This window comes from Haliotis rufescens, unplaced genomic scaffold (assembly GCF_023055435.1).
Source record: "Haliotis rufescens isolate VD_foot unplaced genomic scaffold, xgHalRufe1.0.p SCAF_16, whole genome shotgun sequence".
Classification (NCBI taxonomy): Eukaryota; Metazoa; Mollusca; class Gastropoda; order Lepetellida; family Haliotidae; genus Haliotis; species Haliotis rufescens.
The window spans coordinates 12889407-12910439 of NW_025963846.1; the positions used below are offsets into that span (position 1 = coordinate 12889407).

At 40.0% G+C, this 21033-nt stretch overlaps 1 protein-coding gene across 1 annotated transcript; it reads right to left on the bottom strand.

The window, feature by feature from the left end:
- Positions 1 to 3636: 3636 nt before the first annotated feature.
- On the bottom strand, positions 3637 to 19939 carry LOC124135720 (monoglyceride lipase-like). Its single transcript, XM_046501219.2, has 8 exons — positions 19758 to 19939; positions 12373 to 12479; positions 11429 to 11565; positions 10324 to 10434; positions 9658 to 9747; positions 6785 to 6837; positions 6155 to 6317; positions 3637 to 4525 (listed from the first exon to the last, which is right to left on the bottom strand). The coding sequence occupies exons 1-8, from the start codon at positions 19874 to 19876 to the stop codon at positions 4427 to 4429; spliced, it is 879 nt and encodes a 292-aa protein (XP_046357175.2). The 5' UTR covers positions 19877 to 19939; the 3' UTR covers positions 3637 to 4426.
- Between the last annotated feature and the right edge of the window lie 1094 nt (positions 19940 to 21033).

Below are 21033 nucleotides of genomic sequence, written 5' to 3' on the forward strand. Positions count from 1 at the left end.
ACTGTGCCGAGCTCAATTATGTTGGTTTGTGAACTGAACTGTGCATGTGACGTCACACAGAACCATTGATGTACTGTCCCTTTAAGAGGGATATAAAAACATTTTGATAAGCTAAGGTAACTTTGACAATATTATACATAAAATGTGTATCATGTATACACAAGGTCTATTTCATTAAGCAAGCTTAATCCTATAGATAAAGTAAATCATTGAATGTATACCTTATGTGAAAGCTTTCGAGAGACTTCAAGGGGATATAAATTTTTTTTTGATAAATAATTATTTGAAAATGTACATAAAATGGGTATGTGATAAGCAAGTTCTATTATGTTGAAACTTGATTTCCTCGATTAATCAGTGTCAACTCAGTTTATTGCCTATTACAGTGATTGACCGATTGGACTATCATTGTCGGTACGATGTATTTACAGCAATCAAAACAAACAAAGCTTGTCAGTGTAGATAATCTTCATTGTGTTACAACTGCAGACAGAAACTGCTCAGTCCTAACTGTTGATCATGTCCGGTCAAAATTTAAGAATGTCCGGACAATACTTTTTAAAATGTCCAGACAGAAAAATTTAAATGTCCGGTAAGCAATATTTTAAACCGGTCATTTGAGATTCCCAATCGGACATGTCCGGCGCATATGACGGTTTCCGGACCCCTGGTTGAAAGTATATCAAAACACATACACTGCATTCGGTCGATATGAACACATATCAGCTGACAATGGAATGTGATGTTAACAATAATGCTGACACATTGTTACTGCAGTACAGTACAATAACCCATTATATTCATCTCTACCGTTGTTACAAGTAACACATGCTGTGATTGTCAAGGCATTTCAGCCAGAGACCAAGTACCGGGACCTGAAAAAATAACAGGATCCAGTTTTGATAATAAACTTGTGGTAACACATCAATTAAATTAATGCATCCATTTGAATAGAAACAGTTAAGTTCAACATCAACAAGACTGAGAACAACCCAGGACCTTCTGGAATTCCTGGTTCAAGATAATACAAATATCTGAGAAAAAACGTGTTCAAACTTAGATATATACCTGAAATATGTTAAGCATCACATTTGTTTTAGCCCAAATTTCCATGTATCTTTTGGAAACATCTACACATCGTATTGATGTCATTTTGATGGCGAATACACTACTGGCACCTGCTGAAGTACTGGTACATAAGTACTGATTGTACAATAGTTGCAGATACCAAGTCATATCATATACACATATGTTAGGGATCACGAAATATTTGCATGCACAATACACATTTAAAGAAACTCAATCTTCAGTACAAGGAAATATCTCCCAAAATATTCATGATTCCTAAAAAATTTTGTTCAGTATATGCAAAGTAGCAGAGAAGGCAATTGAGATGGTAGTCCTACTTACTGCCAAGATACAGTTACAAATCGTCATTAGATCATCCATTTGGGTTCCTGTATTTCAATATGAGTATGTCTACTTCGTAAACAAAAACAAATGTGTTTCTTCAGGGAAAATATTTCGGATAGGATTCTGTAGCTATTTTATGAGGTAACAAAATGTAAGCAGTGCTTAACTTTTTTCCAAGTCTATATTTGAATATGCATATACCACCTGCTTGTAGTAGTGTGTGAGTTGGGTTTAACGCCGCTTCGAACACTATTCCAGTTATATCATGGCGTGTCAGCTTAATGTGCATGGGAGGAAAGCCCTAGTGCAGGTCTGAGACGTTTACCACTTTGGAGGAATTCCCATGCACAGGTATGGTGCTGACAAACCTAGAAACATAATCATGGTAAGTTGGAATTTGAACCCACAATCATGGGTTTGTGGCTTGCCCAAGGGACGCAACTCTGCACAGTGAACTGCAGCGTCTCAGACAACTGGGACACCTGTGCCCCTGCATGTAGTAAGAAAATGTAGTTGTTTTACAATATACACAAACTTTTCACGTTCCATAATTATTTGTGACATGTATTTTCAGCAGTGTTTCGTATTTCTGTAGACATAAGGTGACATAAAATTAAAAAGCCAAAAACGTCATGCACATAAAAACAACAGACAGAAAAGCCTTGAGCAATCATGGAAATACTGATTAGCAGGTTGACTTTGTCAATATACCACAACATAAAATACTGAGACTACATCATACAGATCTTGAAAAATGGTGGGACTCAAGCATATCACAAGTTACCAAGAAAATACAGACATTTAGGGAATTTTTTGTGTGACGAGCTCACGTATATTTGACTTAACTTGTCATGATATGGTAAACAGAAAAATTATTTGTACCATTATCTTAAATTTTATTCCATGTAATAATGGAAAACTAAGCATTAAAGTTTCTCTCTTTATCATTTTGTTCATTGGTCCTTTTAATATAACGGTAACGCTATTTTTCAGGGCATTATCATTTGCAGAAGCCCGAGGTCTTCTATTAACTGCCCGACGAAGGTTAGTTGAAAAGACCGAGGGCTTCTGCAAATGATAATGCCCTGAAAAATAGTGTTACCTTTATTATAGCTAAAATGGATAGAATTTGTAATCAAATAAAAATAAACAATATCGCTTTTGAAACATTTAGTGCAATTAACACAAATTTCACTGACCCACTTTTACAAATATGGAAACGTCATAGGTCAAATCAGAAGACGTCACTATTGTACGTGACGTCACCTTTCCTATCCCTGTGACATCACCTAACAATGGGCGTGATAATGACCTGTTGTCAAGCAATACGAGGGCATTATCAAGTTACAGTGGCCCGCTCATTTCTGATAACATGTGGGCGGTTTAATGACAATTCCATCCCTTTCAGCCAAAATGAAACACAAGCCCCCTCTTCAGAGCCATTACATTAGTAATAACTATATTAACATGACAAGGGAAATTCTGTATTTTTATCATCTATCAACTCAATAATGATTCCTTATTTAGAGAAGATAAACACTATTATTCTTTTCAGATTTGCAGGTTTTATTGAGTATTCAATGGACGGAAATTTCATTTGGAATTGACTGTGACTGAGTGTGAGGTTTCAAATGTTAAATGTCCAGTCATTGAATACTCAAAACACAATGTTTATCTACATTGTAAAATACAACAGTTATCACTCTTTTTCGGAATCATTCTCTCTCCATGTAAAGTGATGGAATGTGATGATGTCATTATACAAAGGATGACATCAGATGCTGCCATATTAACTGAACCCGTCTGGTTACCAGAATGGGCAGAAAACCTGACCATATCGAAATTGTACTGATAATTGATCCAACTTAAATTTAATTAACCTAGTATCCATTTCGCCAAACCAAATGGCACATTTTACGAATTTGAGATTGTAAAAAAAGATTATAAAAAAAAGTACTCATGCACCGTGACAAGTCTGAAATGTTTCCCCTTCAACAATGGTTTTCAACCAATCAGATTTCAGGACACAAATGCATTCGTTTTACAATGATTAACTAACCAGTGAGTGAGTGAGTTGGATTTAACGTCGCTTTCAACATTATTCCAGTTATATCACGGCGTGTCAGCTTAATGTGGGAGGAAAGCCCGAAGTGATGCAGGTCTTAGACGTTTACCACTTCGGTGAAACCCACGAGCACGGGTATGGTGCTGACAAACCTAGAAACATAATCGGGGCGAATCGGGATTTGAACCCAATATCATAGGTTTCAGGCGTGCCCAAGGGATGCAACTCTGCACAGCGAATCGCGGGGCCTTAGACGACTGGGCCACCCGTGCCCCCACTAGTCATGAGTAATAATGTAGATGACAGATTTTCCAAACAGTTCCCCTCAGCAACAAGGTGACGGAACAATGCTGTTTCTGTTTGGAATGTGTCCAGTTCATTAACTTGACAAAAATAGATATCAAATATACATGCATAAAAAATATCTTCGTACAGTAGCTCTCTGTGTACATAATGGAATTAAGTCGTAAAATAGGTTTGATTTCATCTGTTTAGAAGTTGATTACAAAACTGTGTCTATAAACCATAATATCACCATCAAATTATCCAATACTCAAAAAGTTGACTATAAACGTATATAAATTTGTGATTCAGATAAGTCTGATAGATGTGTAGCAGCCATAAACTCTTCAAGTCCCTTGATGGGATTCGAACCTCAGACCGTTTGATATGAGGTTGGGTGCCTTGTTCACATGACCAAAGAGGTTAACACCATCAGCAAGCTGACACGGTAAGTATGTCAGCTGTGGGATGACTCCACACCCTGATACGTAAGAGAGTATGTCTTAAAAACCAAAGTGTTAACTAAAGTTAGTCACTTCCAAATACAATTTTGTTACAAGGCCTCCTCCGAAGTTGATAAACAGTAAAGCTGCAACATTACAGATGACAATATTGAGCACAGGAAGGTCTACCAATCTAAAATTGAGCCTCGGTTTGATCAACCAATCACATTCTCGCTGCGATCCAGTTGATGATGTCATCACGGACGCCGGCTCCATCATCACCAAGTTCATTGTGCAACTGATGCATGTAGTTTTCATAAATCTGTAAGTAAAACATCAAGTTCTGAATTTGTAAACTCTGCAACACATTTAATTAAGTTTCTATGTACATTCATAATGTCTGTGATGGGGCCGATGAGTGAAGTGTTTTAATGTTGTAGTCAGCAATATTCAAGCATTACACCACAGTGGCGTGTTGACTATCACGTCTGATACCAGCGGTTATTAACGGGTCATCTACTCAAACAATTTACATTGTTTGTTTCTTTCTTTCTTTGTTGTTTGACACCAAACTCAGCAATATTCCAGCTATAGCGCCTTTTATGGGTTGCTGAAGACATTTCCTACCCTGGATCTTCACAGGTCACAATTTACAATGACACACACAAAAGCTGGTCACACATTTTAACCAACCAATCCTCATTAGTTCACTCTCACCAGCTACCCCATTATCTACTCAATGATTAACACCTTGCATACCTTTCCACATGCTAATGTGCAAGTTGCTAATCACTGTGAAAGGATCACGGGAAACAATCTCTATCCCGGAATCCCCCTAGTGATTACAACTTGAATCCCTTACCCTGGAATCCCAATGTGCAATCTTCACCCCAGAATCCCTACAGGGATCCCAACTTGAATCCCCTACCCCCGACTCCCCCCAAAGTGATACCTACTTGAATCCCCTACCCTGGACTCCCCCAAGTGATACCTACTTGAATCCCCTACCCCAGACTCCCCCCAGTGATACCAACTTGAATCCCCTACCCCAGACTCCCCCAAGTGATACCAACTTGAATCCCCTACCCCAGACTCCCCCAAGTGATACCTACTTGAATCCCCTATCCCGGACTCCCCCAAGTGATACCTACTTGAATCCCCTATCCCGGACTCCCACCAGTGATACCAACTTGAATCCCCTATCCTGGACTCCCCCCAGTGATACCTACTTGAATCCCCTATCCCGGACTCCCCCAAGTAATACCTACTTGAATCCCCTATCCCGGACTCCCACCAGTGATACCAACTTGAATCCCCTACCCTGGACTCCCCCCAGTGATACCTACTTGAATCCCCTATCCCGGACTCCCCCCAGTGATACCTACTTGAATCCCCTACCCCAGACTCCCCCCAGTGATACCAACTTGAATCCCCTACCCCAGACTCCCCCAAGTGATCCCAACTTGAATCCCCTACCCCAGACTCCCCCCAGTGATACCTACTCGAATCCCCTACCCCAGACTCCCCAGTGATACCAACTTGAATCCCCTACCCCGGACTCCCCCCAGAAATACCAACTTGAATCCCCTACCCCAGACTCCCCCCAGTGATCCCAACTTGAATCCCCTACCCCGGACTCCCCCCAGAAATACCAACTTGAATCCCCTACCCCAGACTCCCCAGTGATACCAACTTGAATCCTCTACCCCGGACTCCCCCCAGAAATACCAACTTGAATCCCCTACCCCAGACTCCCCCCAGTGATCCCAACTTGAATCCCCTACCCCTGAACACGAGAATAGATGGCACTTGTGAAACTGTTTCACCTGTACTCAGCATGTTCAGGGTAATCCTGATTCAATCAAGTTAACTCTATCAAACAAATCAGGGTCTGAACCACTTGAATGAAAGTTGCTGTGACTGTCCCAAGCCTAGTCTACTGTCAACTTACTTTGAGAGTCTTATCCTTGCTGATGGCCTTCTCATGCAGCAGCTTGGATCCCTGGGGATCACACATCTTGTCCTCTGTCCCATGAAGGACCAGGAAGGGCCACTCCACCTTGCCCAGATTTGCCGTGATGTCCTGCAGGGTGGCCAGCATCTCACTGCCCCATCTGCAGCACAGAACTCTTCAGTCAGGGGGAGTAGGTAGAGGGGAATGTCCGAGTAACACTCCATTCCTTAAAACTAATGGAGCAAAGGCCCCCGCAGGTGCCGAGGTCCCATTATTTTTAAGGAATGGAGAGTAACGAGGATATTCCCCTACTTAAATCTCTTCCCTACTTTTACACTTTGACAAAATATTCCTCTCTGGAAAAAATTTGAACAATAAACCAGAACTCTTTGTTGTCTGCATTAATACTGCGTGAGTCGCCCTTGATTGATGAATATGTTCTCTGCCGCTGTTGCGCGTGCGCCAAGCTCCGTCGCAAGCAGACATTTACTCTGACCCAAGTGAGACAAACTCTTTGTTCCTACTTAACTTTTGATACTCCTTTATTCCATGAAACATCACACTGTTTATCAAAACATGTAAATAGTATTAAATATTTCAACACCAATTAACTACAGGTGATCTCACCTTGCCTTGAGCTTCCCATGATACACCAGTGGGTCGTTATCATACTTATGCACCTGAAACAGACAAAATTGACAATACAGAGAGACATACACCATATTACTGTAAAAAGAAATGGAATAAATTATATCGATATCTACATGATTGTTTTTGTGTTTGGCTTCTTTGCAGCTGGCTATCACAGTTCTGCTAAGGACTTGATATCTTTCTTCCGACACTCAAAGTGGTACTTTTACTGTTTAGTTTCAATCTTTTCTCCAAACCATAAGGCCTTTGAAGCTGAAACTTTGCACCTGATGTCTCCAAAATCTGCCCACATATCTGATTTTCTACACGGCCAATATTGAAAAAGTCATTCTTTCCATTACTCAGTCCTTTTTTGCAAGCATCTTTGGGTAAAAATCTCAAAACCGACAAATTTTCTGATATCAACTTGCAAAAATAAAAGAGTCCCTAATATAATTTTTCTCTTGATATTAGAGAATATGATACTTGAGAAGTACTTTCTATTTCAATGCAGTGCAGTGATGTGTTTAATTAATTAGAAAATAATTAATGAATTAGCCTAATCTGCTAGGACATTCAACTCCGTTACGGATCACAAAATGGAAAGTAATTTTAATAGCGCTAGGTTGCTTTGAAATATAAAATCGTATTCAGCAATTAACATTAAGTGTGAATACAATTCAGTGTTAAACAAATGCAAACTGGCTAAATAAAATGTATGATTGGACATTTGTAAGTGCTCGCTCCATATTTCAAAAGTTTGCCTAGACAACAAAGTCATTTACATGAAAGACGGTATCCAAAATATAGTATTTTTCATCTTTTGTCACAACATATATTATCATTAGTCCTAATCTAAAGTTAAAACTCATAAAAACAACAAAGTTTTTCGTCAGTTGTCAAAAGAAGTCATCTATTAAAAAAATCCTGACGTAACAGAGTTGAGTTTGTTGTAACGGAGTTGTAACTCATATATTTTGTTATTGCTCTCTAGCATAAAATAACAACCTTTTCATCCCTTTTGAGATGAAATGTGAAAATACATGCACTGTGTTGTGTTACTTGTCAGGACTTTGGTACTCATGGTTTATGAGCCAGTTACTGCAGTAATGGCATACAGAAGTGGGTCTACTAAATTACTAATGTTCAACCCTTTGTATAGACGTTGAAATAAATAAGCACAAAGTTGCTTAAAATGCCATTTTAGATCACTATAATATATTATAAAACTTCAAGATCAAATTTCAGATTAATCATATCATCAACACTGTCAGAAAACATGTTGTTTATACATGCATAATGAAATTGCTTTCTGCAGCCAAAACACAATAGCCAGGCACTCCCATCAATGTAAAAGACAACAGTTCTGTCTTCAATAATTAGTCCACTGTCGGAAAGAGCGCTATCAATAGAATCAAATCCACATTTTGCACAGGTCCTAACATCTTGTTCATCCAAAACATCAGAGCAGTCTGAGTGACTATTTAAAAAAAAAGTTCTTACTCCAGACTGTGGGAAAATTATTTGTCAGGTATAGGGTTAAAATAAAATAAAATATTCGTGAAGAACAAAGCTATGTACTGACAATAACTATCGAAATTGTGCAGATGCACAAATTTTTCCTCTCCGTTACGCTGTACAGCATTACAGAGTTGAGTGTAACGGAGTTGAGAAACCTTACTATAAATGGCTCATATCCCAGCATGCTTTGCTTTTTATGGAAATTAAAATACTCACTGCTAACATGGTCTTGCTAACCAATTTCTCTTGGAAAAGTGAAGGAAATTAGAATGAGATATAGATCTATAGACAGTGTAACAGAGTTGAGGCTCAGAAAACATACTGTACTTAACAGACATATCTTGACGCACAGGAGTCCGTATCTAAAAATAGACGCCCTCATGCATATTCATGACCATCTCCACACGCGAGCCCGAAGCGTCTGAGGGCGTCTATTTTTAGATACGGACTCCTGTGCTTGATGTCATTGGCTTGAACATTGTACATAAATGTGGCATCTATCTATCACCAGCAGATGAACTTCATACACATGTTGCCAAAAGAGGAAGCGTATGAGAGTTATCTCCCATAGCACAGTTATTTTTTTAGTATTGGTACGTTGTAACGGAGTTGAGTGCCTTTTGAGGGACATCTTTTTTTTCTTATTTATTTTTTTTTCAATTAGGTTTTAGATAATAATGATAGGATACATGTAATTAATGTTCATTTGAGAGTGTGAAAAACAAAATTTGTTACATTTTTAGAATATTTAGATACAGATTAGGTATTATTTTTTATTCTGGTCCAGCTGAGGGACAGCCATGTTTTTAGTAAATCCAGAAAATATTTGCTTATAAACAAACAAATATTAACTTGAAAGTACATTTTTTTAGCATTTTACATTTGAAGAAAGGTAATCTACTTGTGAATAGTCTTGAAAAGGAAATCAAATATTTTAAAATACATTTCTGCAAACAAACTACTGATGTACAGGTCAAGTGGGAAATTGTTACGGTGTTGAGATTTTCACCCCTTTATGAAATTTGATACAAGATAAGTTTGGTTTTGTTTGTTGTTTAACGCCGCACTCAGTAATATTCCAGTTATATGACTTAAGATACTTAACAATATTCAACTATGCGACAACTGCCTGTAAATCCTGGAGTCTGGACCAGTGATTGGTGTAAAGAGTAACGAGCCAAGATGTCGGAGTCCAATGACATGCTATTGACGGTCAGCTAGCCTGACCATGCGATCAATTACATTGGCTCTTTTGACCAGCATAATTTTGCTGGGGTCTTGTTCTAACCTGGAGTCCTAAAAGGGCGATAACTAGCGCTAGTCATGTTGTAGCAAGCTAATGCACATACCACTTCACGATCCCGAGAAACATTCTTGCTGTCAAGTTGGATGATCGGGAACTGGGGAAACAATCGCCCAATCATGCGACCAAGAGTGATCTGTAAAAAATGTATACTTAAAACACTTACAGATCACAACTGAAAGCTATTTATCACAACATATCACAAACATAAATTATAACTTACATGCAGGGGGAAGTTTGTGGTTGAGTGGTTGAGTAAGTGAGTGAGTGGTGAGAGTGAGTGAGTGAGTGAGTGGGTTGTAAGTGAGTGAGTGGTGAGTGAGTGGGTTGAGGGAGTGAGTGAGTGGTGAGAGTGAATGAGTGAGTGAGTGAGTGGAGGGAGTGGTGAGAGTGAGTGAGTGAGTGGGTTGTGAGTGAGTGAGTGGTGAGTGGGTTGAGTGAGTGAGTGAGTGAGTGAGTGAGTGAGTGAGTGTAGGTGTTTTTGTTGCAGGTGTACCATTTTTAAGTTAGGTGTGCCTTGTCTATATTCACCTATATTACAAATTGCAGCAATTCCATTCCATCAAAATATATAATGACATAAATGTGTTTCAGGGTTGCTGGTTCTGAAACCCCTTGAACCATTGAAGACAATTTCGCAGATTACGACTGCCGAAATTGGTGACTGATTTGAAACAATGTATATGTATTTATTTCAGTGTGTTATAATCACCTTGACTGGGGTGGCCACATTGGGATCCGGGATGACGGCAGGGCTGATCAAGACTACCCCTTTAAAGAAATCAGGCTTCTCCATAGCGGACTTGATAGCAATACTGCCTCCCTGAAAAAGAGGATGTGCATGGAAATTTAACATTTATGTTCACCTTTCCTCTCAACACTACACAATCAACTACGGTTATAACGAACTCGAGGGGACCACTAATTTTATTTCGTAATAACTGTAGTTTGTTATAAGCATACATACAGCACATATACAACAAATGGTAGGGAGTAATAATAAGTTCATTATATCCGTCAGTTCGTTATAAGCGTGTTCGTTATAAAGGTAGTTTACTGTAGGTTCAATCTAACTAGCTCCCTCAGCTCTATCAAGTTGCAGTGTGATGGAAATGTTTCATGAGAATATTTGATTAAAGTCACTAATCATTTATGGATCATGTCCATGTTATCAGAAGGAAGGTTGATTGTGCTGTTAGAACAGAATACCATACTGGATCATCTGCAATGTAAATAAGTGAGTATGGTTTTATGCCACTTTTAGCAATATTTCCAGCAATATCATGGCAAAGGACATCAGAAATAGGCTTCACACACATAGGGAATCAAACTGGCACTTCAGCATGACAAGCGAATGCTTAACCTCTAGGCTAGCCAACCGCCCCTGTCGGCAATGTAGAATAAACGAAAAAATTATATCTGAACAGATCCTACAACAAAGACATCACAATGACCTGTAACACAGACATCACCTCACCATGGAATGACCTGTAACACAGACATCACCTCACCATGGAATGACCTGTAATACAGACATCACCTCACCATGGAATGACCTGTAACACAGACATCACCTCCCCATGAAATGACCTGTAACACAGACATCACCTCACCATGGAATGACCTGTAACACAGACATCACCTCACCATGGAATGACCTGTAACACAGACATCACCTCACCATGGAATGACCTGTAACACAGACATCACCTCACCATGGAATGACCTGTAACACAGACATCACCTCACCATGGAATGACCTGTAACACAGACATCACCTCACCATGGCATGACCTGTAACACAGACATCATCTCACCATGGAATGTCCTATAAGAAAGACTGGGACATCGGGGAACTTGTCCTTGATGAGTTCAATGTGGTGGAACACATCCCGTGTGTACTGTGAGAAGCGGTCGATGTGCACCCGGTCTCCCTCACTCTGGCCATGGCCAACTGAAAACAAAGAAGAAATCTCAGCACTACGTCATTTCTGCATGAACAATGTTTCATAGTTCATTGTACATTTAGTTTAACCATTTTAAAACAATTTTTACCTTTCTAATTTAAGTGTAATTACTACCTGGAATATCAGCTAACTGATAAATTTTTTACATACAGTTTACAAGCATCTGACTCTCCTATATATTCCTATAAAATTATTCCCTACTTAAATATAATTTTTGATCGGCTGTTGTTTCACTATTCCCCATGTGTGTGTGTAGCTGCTTGTACTTGTCCAGACTAAAGTCTAGAGGAGTAACGATGCAGTGGGGCCTTGATACGGTATGTATCCCAAAACTAGGGGTGTGGTACAATTCGTATCCTGATACAGAACTTAGCAGGTGAATCCGTGAAGATCAGGGGTAGAATAAATAGGTCTTTAGCAACCCATGTTTGCCGTGAAAGGTGCCTATGCTTGTCGTAAGAGGCGACTAACGGAATCGGGTGGTCAGGCTCGTCAGGTGATACATGTCACTGTATCACAGTTACGTGGATCGATGCTCATGATGACAATCACTGGATTGTCTGGTCCTAACTAGGTTATTTACAGACGGCTGTCATATAGCTTGAATATTGCTGAGTGTGGCGTTAAACAACAAACAACAAACAGCAGGTGAATCACAACACTGTATTGTCGTATCATTACACCACTACTACCTTGCTGCACTTTTAACACTCAGACACAGCTCACCGACTCCGAGCCAACCAGTCCTTGTTGTATCCCCCCTCCCTGACCCCCCGCATCAGAACAAGACTTACTGTGGTCATGTGAGAAGACATACAGGCCCTTCTGTGTGAGTTGCTGTGCCAGCTGGGTGTACCACAGACAGTGTTCTCCTGCTCCGTGGGCAATGAACAGCAGCGCCCTGGAACACAAACCAGGGATAGACATTATTTATATTGAGTGTACCACAGACAGTGTTCTCCTGCTCCGTGGGCAATGAACAGCAGCGCCCTGGAACACAAACCAGGGATAGACATTATTTATATTGAGTGTACCACAGACAGTGTTCTCCTGCTCCGTGGGCAATGAACAGCAGCGCCCTGGAACACAAACCAGGGATTGACATTATTTATATTGAGTGTACCAAAGACAATGAACAGCAGCGCCCTGGAACACAAACCAGGGATAGACATTATTTACATTGAGTGTACCACAGACAGTGTTCTCCTGCTCCATGGGCAATGAACAGCAGCGCCCTGGAACACAAACCGGGGATTGACATTATTTATATTGAGTGTACCACAGACAATGAACAGCAGCGCCCTGGAACACAAACCAGGGATAGACATTATTTACATTGAGTGTACCACAGACAGTGTTCTCCTGCTCCATGGGCAATGAACAGCAGCGCCCTGGAACACAAACCGGGGATAGACATTATTTATATTGAGTGTACCACAGACAATGAACAGCAGCACCCTGGAACACAAACCAGGGATAGACATTATTTATATTGAGTGTACCACAGACAGTGTTCTCCTGCTCTGTGGGCAATGAACAGCAGCGCCCTGGAACACAAACCAGGGATAGACATTATTTATATTGAGTGTACCACAGACAATGAACAGCAGCGCCCTGGAACACAGACCAGGGATAGACATTATTTATATTGAGTGTACCACAGACAATGAACAGCAGCGCCCTGGAACACAGACCAGGGATAGACATTATTTATATTGAGTGTAACACAGACAATGAACAGCAGCACCCTGGAACACAAACCAGGGATAGACATTATTTATATTGAATATACCACAGACAATGAACAGCAGCGCCCTGGAACACAAACCAGGGATAGACATCATTTACATTGAGTGTACCACAGACAGTGTTCTCCTGCTCCATGGGCAATGAACAGCAGCGCCCTGGAACACAAACCGGGGATAGACATTATTTATATTGAGTGTACCACAGACAATGAACAGCAGCACCCTGGAACACAAACCAGGGATAGACATTATTTATATTGAGTGTACCACAGACAGTGTTCTCCTGCTCTGTGGGCAATGAACAGCAGCGCCCTGGAACACAAACCAGGGATAGACATTATTTATATTGAGTGTCCCACAGACAATGAACAGCAGCGCCCTGGAACACAAACCGAGGATAGACATTATTTATATTGAGTGTACCACAGACAATGAACAGCAGCGCCCTGGAACACAGACCAGGGATAGACATTATTTATATTGAGTGTACCACAGACAATGAACAGCAGCACCCTGGAACACAAACCAGGGATAGACATTATTTATATTGAATATACCACAGACAATGAACAGCAGCGCCCTGGAACACAAACCAGGGATAGACATCATTTATATTGAGTGTACCACAGACAGTGTTCTCCTGCTCTGTGGGCAATGAACAGCAGCGCCCTGGAACACAAACCAGGGATAGACATTATTTATATTGAGTGTACCACAGACAATGAACAGCAGCGCCCTGGAACACAAACCAGGGATAGACATTATTTATATTGAGTGTACCACACACAATGAACAGCAGCGCCCTGGAACAAAAACCAGGGATAGACATTATTTATATTGAGTGTACCACAGACAATGAACAGCAGCGCCCTGGAACACAAACCAGGTATAGACATTATTTATATTGAGTGTACCACAGACAATGAACTGCAGTGCCCTGGAACACAAACCAGGGATAGACATTATTTATATTGAATGTACCACAGACAATGAACAGCAGCGCCCTGGAACACAAACCGGGGATAGACATTATTTATATTGAGTGTACCACAGACAATGAACAGCAGCGCCCTGGAACACAAACCAGGGATAGACATTATTTATATTGAGTGTACCACACACAATGAACAGCCGCGCCCTGGAACACAAACCAGGGATAGACATTATTTATATTGAGTGTACCACAGACAATGAACTGCAGTGCCCTGGAACACAAACCAGGGATAGACATTATTTATATTGAGTGTACCACAGGCAGTGTTCTCCTGCTCTGTGGGCAATGAACTACAGCGCCCTGGAACACAAACCAGGGATAGACATTATTTATATTGAGTGTACCACAGACAATGAACAGCAGCACCCTGAAACACAAACCGAGGATAGACATTATTTATATTGAGTGTACCACAGACAATGAACAGCAGCGCCCTGGAACACAAACCAGGGATAGACATTATTTATATTGAGTGTACCACAGACAATGAACAGCCGCACCCTGGAACACAAACCAGGTATAGACATTATTTATATTGAGTGTACCACAGACAATGAACTGCAGTGCCCTGGAACACAAACCAGGGATAGACATTATTTATATTAAGTGTACCACAGACAATGAACAGCAGCGCCCTGGAACACAAACCAGGGATAGACATTATTTATATTGAGTGTACCACAGACAATGAACAGCAGCGCCCTGGAACACAAACCGGGGATAGACATTATTTATATTGAGTGTACCACAGACAATGAACAGCAGCGCCCTGGAACACAAACCGGGATAGACATTATTTATATTGAGTGTACCACAGACAATGAACTGCAGTGCCCTGGAACACAAACCAGGGATAGACATTATTTATATTGAGTGTACCACAAAGTAGACACAATTTATGGTCAACAATTATTATTTTGTTCAAAATTTGGATTATTATCACGTCTGAAAGTTTTTTTTTCTTAAATTCAGAGGGCTCTTAACATTGTGTATTAACATTACATTTGATGCCATAATGTAAAACTAAACATTATAACCTCTTCTTCCTTGTTGGTCCTGTTATCAACCCATCTCTACAAAGCTATCACATGAGTTATAAATATCGTCGGTTGACCATCGATCGTCGGTTGACCATCGATCGTGAGAATATGAGATCATGAGAGAGTACGCTTTTTACGCTGCTTTTAGCAATATCCCAGCAATATCATGGCAGGGACACCAGAAATGGGCTTCTTACATTGTACCCACATCGGGAATCGAACCCGGGTCTTCGGCATGATGAGCACACGCTTTAACCACTAGGCTACCTGACCGCCGTGACCATCTAGAAGAGGATGATGGGTATAAACATGAAAGTGGAACTTCTTAATTTGGGAATTTTTACTGACATTTGCTGCAGACTAGGGGCTGAATATCATCCTCGGAGCAGGTCTACATAAATCACTGGGACTAGATGGATATGACCAATGGTGTATCATGGTGTATACTGCTGATTCATTATCAATGACAACATAAACAAGATTATGGACAACCATGACAACGGATTTCTATCATACTTAATTATTTACTTGCTTGCATGTCAGCACAGCCCAGTTAATATGGTTGATGGAATAATGGTTAAAGCTCTTTCCAAATGTCAAGTGTTACTGAAATTAGACCACCATTGACATGGAGACCAAGCCTTGAATAGGTTCACATGATCAAGATACTGTGGTGTAATATCAGTAATGAAACCACACACATGGCAGATGACCATGATAAATGATGACAAGGTCATATTAATGAACCTTGATGAACGTTTCCATCCTGGTTCATCGTGGGTCAATGTCAATATGACAAATGGCGCTGCATTTTACATCCCAGTTAACTTGAATCACACCATGCCCTGTAGTATCAAATAGCCCAAACTGAGAGAGATTTATTTGAACCTGCTGAGAGGCCAATATTTTTTTCCGAGTCTGCAGTAAATGTCAATCTATTAAGTCACTTCCTACGACCAGCACAGGGGCTTGAGACCAATTGTAACCCACAAAACCCAAAAGGTTTCCCAATTAGTGAGTGAGTGAGTGAGTTTGGTTTAACGCCGCTTTTAACAGTATTCCAGTTATATCGCGGCGTGTCAGCTTGATGTGGAAGGAAAGCCCTAAGTGATGCAGGTCTCGGACGTTTACCAATTTGGTGAAACCCACGAGCACGGGTATGGTGCTGACAAACCTAGAAACATAATCGGGGTGAACCGGGATTCGAACCCACGATCATAGGTTTCTGGCGTGCCTAAGGGACACAACTCTGCAAAGCGAATCACAGCGCCTTAGACGACTGGGCCACCTGTGCCCCCTGGTTTCCCAATTAAGTTACCCCCTTACGACGAGCAATGTGGTGCTGGGGACACAATCTACCCTGGGCTGTGTAGAGGTGACATGTATTTCACTGACCAATAAGAGATAGAGGCTTGAATGCTTAGTTTTACATTGTTGCATTGAATGTGAAAGGGTAAGCATAGTGAAAGAAGTCATTGCGACTTTGCTGTGAATAGCAATTTTCCTAGATACATGTACATAGTTCTGGGAAAAACATAATCCATAACATTCATCGAAAGTATTTAAATTTCTAAATGAAAGTGCTGAAATCACTCTCCATAATCAGCGTCTAAAACAAATCTTACCGACTTTGTGTGGGACAAATGTTTTCATTGGCTGATATGCAGACTTGGTTGCAGCATCTGTCTACTATATAACCTATCTGGAGGCATTTTACGAGGATTGTTGATTTTGAATGATTATTATGCATTGTATATTATAATATTGATTTTATTAATTACTCAATCCAGAAATGTTAGCTTTCCTCCTCTGACCTGTCTGTCTGAGATCAATGGCTGGAGTTTGTGTCAGTAATGTGTTAGAAACAACCTTTGATCTTGACAAAACAATAAATAACAATTAATGTCTGTAACTAGCTTTATATGACCAACATCCTGTTTGGGTACAATAAACCACCTGCTGCCCTTGGAAATTAAAGATTTATATCACAAATAATCAGTTACAGAAAAACAATTATCTGGCTGACAATACATGTGTTCAGCATTGGCTGTCCATTCTGCAGAAACAGACCTAAGGTCTAACATGCAGCAATCTTGTTGTGAGACGTCAAATTGGCTGTTCTTACCCCCACTTCAACGATCACAAAATCAAAGAAAATATTTTTATTTTGACATTAAATATCACAAAACAGGTATTTCTAGTTAGGTCAATCATTATTATTCAATAATATCAAGTTTCATCACGTGATTTTGTGCTTAATGGAAAATAAGTGTCAAAATGATGGTTGACGGACTAAAGACACCAGTGAGAGATATACATGCATATTCTTGGCATAAGTTGTGGACACAGTAATCAAATGGATGAGCAGACAGAAAAGCTCAGAACAATACAGTTTGTAAATCCAAGCAGAATTGGGTAGACCGGTCCGATCACTGAAATAATGCAGCTTGACAAAAACTGTGAAACATATGTTATAACCACAGGGGTGGATTTAATGATTGAACCCATACTTTTTTATAGTCAGTTTTCTGTTTTTCTGTTTTTCATTTCATTTCGGTAAAGCATATACCTAAAGTACTCAAATTGGCAAAGTTGCTATGTTCACTATACATGTCCTTCATAAGATCTCTGAAAATAGGAAATTTGCAAAAATCTCAATTTTGGAAAAAATAACTTTTATTTCCAAAATTGCCTGCCAAAGGCACTTAGTTTAAGGGGGCATGGGTGGCCCAGTCGTCTAAGGCGCCGCGATTCGCTGTGCAGAGTTGCGTTCCTTGGGCACGCCAGAAACCTATGATTGTGGGTTGGAATCCCGGTTTGCCCCGTTTATGTTTCTAGGTTTGTCAGCACCACACCCGTGCTCGTGGGTTTCACCGAAGTGGTAAACGTCTGAGACCTGCATCACTTCGGGCTTTCCTCCCACATTAAGCTGACAAGCCGTGATATAACTGAAATACTGTTTAAAGCGGCGTTAAAAACCCAACTCACTCACTCACTTAGTTTAAAATCATAGATCTATAAATCTCTTCAATATACCTACCTCATGATAAAATTACAACATGTATTGCAATGCTCAATTTGAGCTGTTTTTGCATGAACATGATGAAGTTATCCAAGTTCAACGCAGTCCGCTGATTAGAAATTGTTGCTATCAGCTCAATGCTTGTTTATTTAGGCCCAGTGAAATCATGCTAACAGTATTACAATATTAGCTTTAGCATGTTAAGCATTGTTTCATGATAAGTATATCCATGACAGGGGTAATGCTAGCCCAAAAAATTTTGCTTATAGCAAAAATGTATAAATATATATATATAAGTTTATATAGATCCTTGAAATGTATCAGTGTAAAGCAGGCACATATATATACACGTGTTACCTATATGGTTAGAAATAACTGAGTTCATAAAAATGTATGCGCACTGGTGCAAATATTATTTCAGTGCATTGTAGACGTCATTTCAATCTTATTGAGACGTAAGGTCGGAATGACATCACACTAAAACAGCGTCATAGCAACCCATGCTTGTTGTAAGAGACGACCGGCTGGACAGGGTGGTCAGACTTGCTGACTTGGTTGATGCATGTCATTGTATCCCAATTAAGTAGATTGATGCTCATGATGTCAATCACTTGTGTGTAGCTGGCCGAGACTCGATTATTTACAGTACCCCATCTGGAATATTGCCGAGTGTGGCATTAAACAACAAACAAACAAAAGAACTTGCCCGAAGTGCATAATTTGGCAAATGCAGTAACTGAAATTTTTAACATCATATATTTGCTGCTGAAATAAGTGCCCAGGCCCTGACCAACTTCTAGGTCTACATATCAGTAAGCAATCACCTGTTCATCATAAAAATGACCTTTATTCAGATCAAAAGTTAACAAAACAGTTTGTATTTTCTTATTGTGTATAAATTATAATACACAGTTTGTACAGAAAGTACGTCTGTGTAGAAGGGGTGCATAATATTTGTATACACCAGACACCCCAAGTAAACTCATTACGCCTGGAACTCATATGCGATAATAAATTAAGCGACCTGTGATAGGAAGACCACGGTCAATTTTCTAAGAGCACGTAGCGCTTATTATGGCGAATACGGTACAAATATTGGAAAACGAAAGCAATAAACTCTGGTACCTGATAGATCTAGGTGTCAGTCGGTGTGTCCTGTATTGATTATCACGAAAGTCTAGCCAAGGTACGGTATGTGTCAGAGACATGTACCAGTACGTAAATACAGACTATATAGGCCTTGGTCCCCTTGTCAAGTGCGATCATCCGAGCACTCGTTCACCTAGAGCTCCCACTACTTTAGGCCTAACAGCCAGGGGCATTGGACACACGGAAAAAAAAAACACTCGACAGTCGTAAAGCTATCATTTCTTACTTTGGTTTCGTCAATCCTTCCTCTTCGCTCCAATATCGACAAAATATCTTCTTCCCATCTTTGTTGGTAAAATATCCCTCATATTTCGTCTCTTCGGGCCTGTGTTTTTCTTCCGACATGTTCACATGTGCCTCCTGTCAAGTGCGGTCGCCTGGTGTCAAGGTGAAGGACAAGCACCTGTTCAGCACGCCCTCTATAAATAAGCACAGCACGTGACTGATATCAAGTGTTTTCAATGGCGTCTGAGTATCACACAAGATGACTTTAGATAAGAATATTTGTTGATGCAATAAAGCCACACCAAATAGCTCAGAACGGCATGATCTTTTATGAAAAACAACTTGGTGACAATTCATTACCACTAGTTGTATACCATAACAATAAATCAATAAAACATATTAAATATTAACCCGCACTTTTAATTACAGGCCGTGGTATAAATAGATAGGATGCAATCAGGCAAATACAGGTGTTCCTTTACCGTATATACTTGCCCCACTCTGGTTGCCCCACAACGACTGCCATCATCTGGTTCCATATTAAATCCTTTCATGGATCTATATTATAAACCCGTGACCCTACTACATCATACACGATTGTTTTCAACGTTTCAGACGAGATGGAATATGAAAACTTAAAAATATATTTTGAACTGATTTCTTTGTATATGTGGAAATGAATAACGGAACGTTAAAAAAATGAAGTGGAAGTAATTTGCTCTTCAACAAGATAACGACATAGTGCTTACTTAATCATTCGACAAAATGCACTTAATCTTGTATTATACGTTCTTCAACATTACTAACATTTCACGAGAGCTGTTGAGAATGCCTTAAAGCCCTGCAGCTGCGTCGGTGTTGAAAACATAACTATTGCATGCTAAAGACCCCTGGCTATACCCCCACGACAAGGAAGTGACTCATCCAAGTCTATAGTCTGTATTCTTGAACTATGTCCAGGAACCCTTAGTATCTTCCTTGTTTATTGCTGCCCCTTACATGTCCATGAATTATATGTATTATTTACTTCAACTAACCACATGTAACTAGCTATATTTTGTTGCCCATGTTAACTTTAAAGTATCAACCATCAGTATATTGAAAGGTAGATCTAACACTGTTCTGTAAGGAGAGAAGGAGCTTCCACGTCGATCTCCGATAAGGAGTTTTCACTGTCGAACTGTCCGAACAGTCAGTACTTCACGATAAATTGGGATATTTAAATAGCACTTTTTTCCGAAATTAAAATTGTCTCTGCTTTCGTATAGGTGATAGGT

Coding starts and splice junctions, on each gene's coding strand:
- LOC124135720 (XM_046501219.2), bottom strand. CDS start 19,876: ATGTCGGAAGAAAAACACAGGCCCGAAGAGACGAAATATGAGGGATAT. Junction 11,566..12,372: donor TGTCTTCTCACATGACCACA/GTAAGTCTTGTT, acceptor CTTTGTTTTCAG/TTGGCCATGGCCAGAGTGAG. Junction 6,838..9,657: donor TTTCTCGGGATCGTGAAGTG/GTATGTGCATTA, acceptor TGTCTGTTTCAG/GTGCATAAGTATGATAACGA.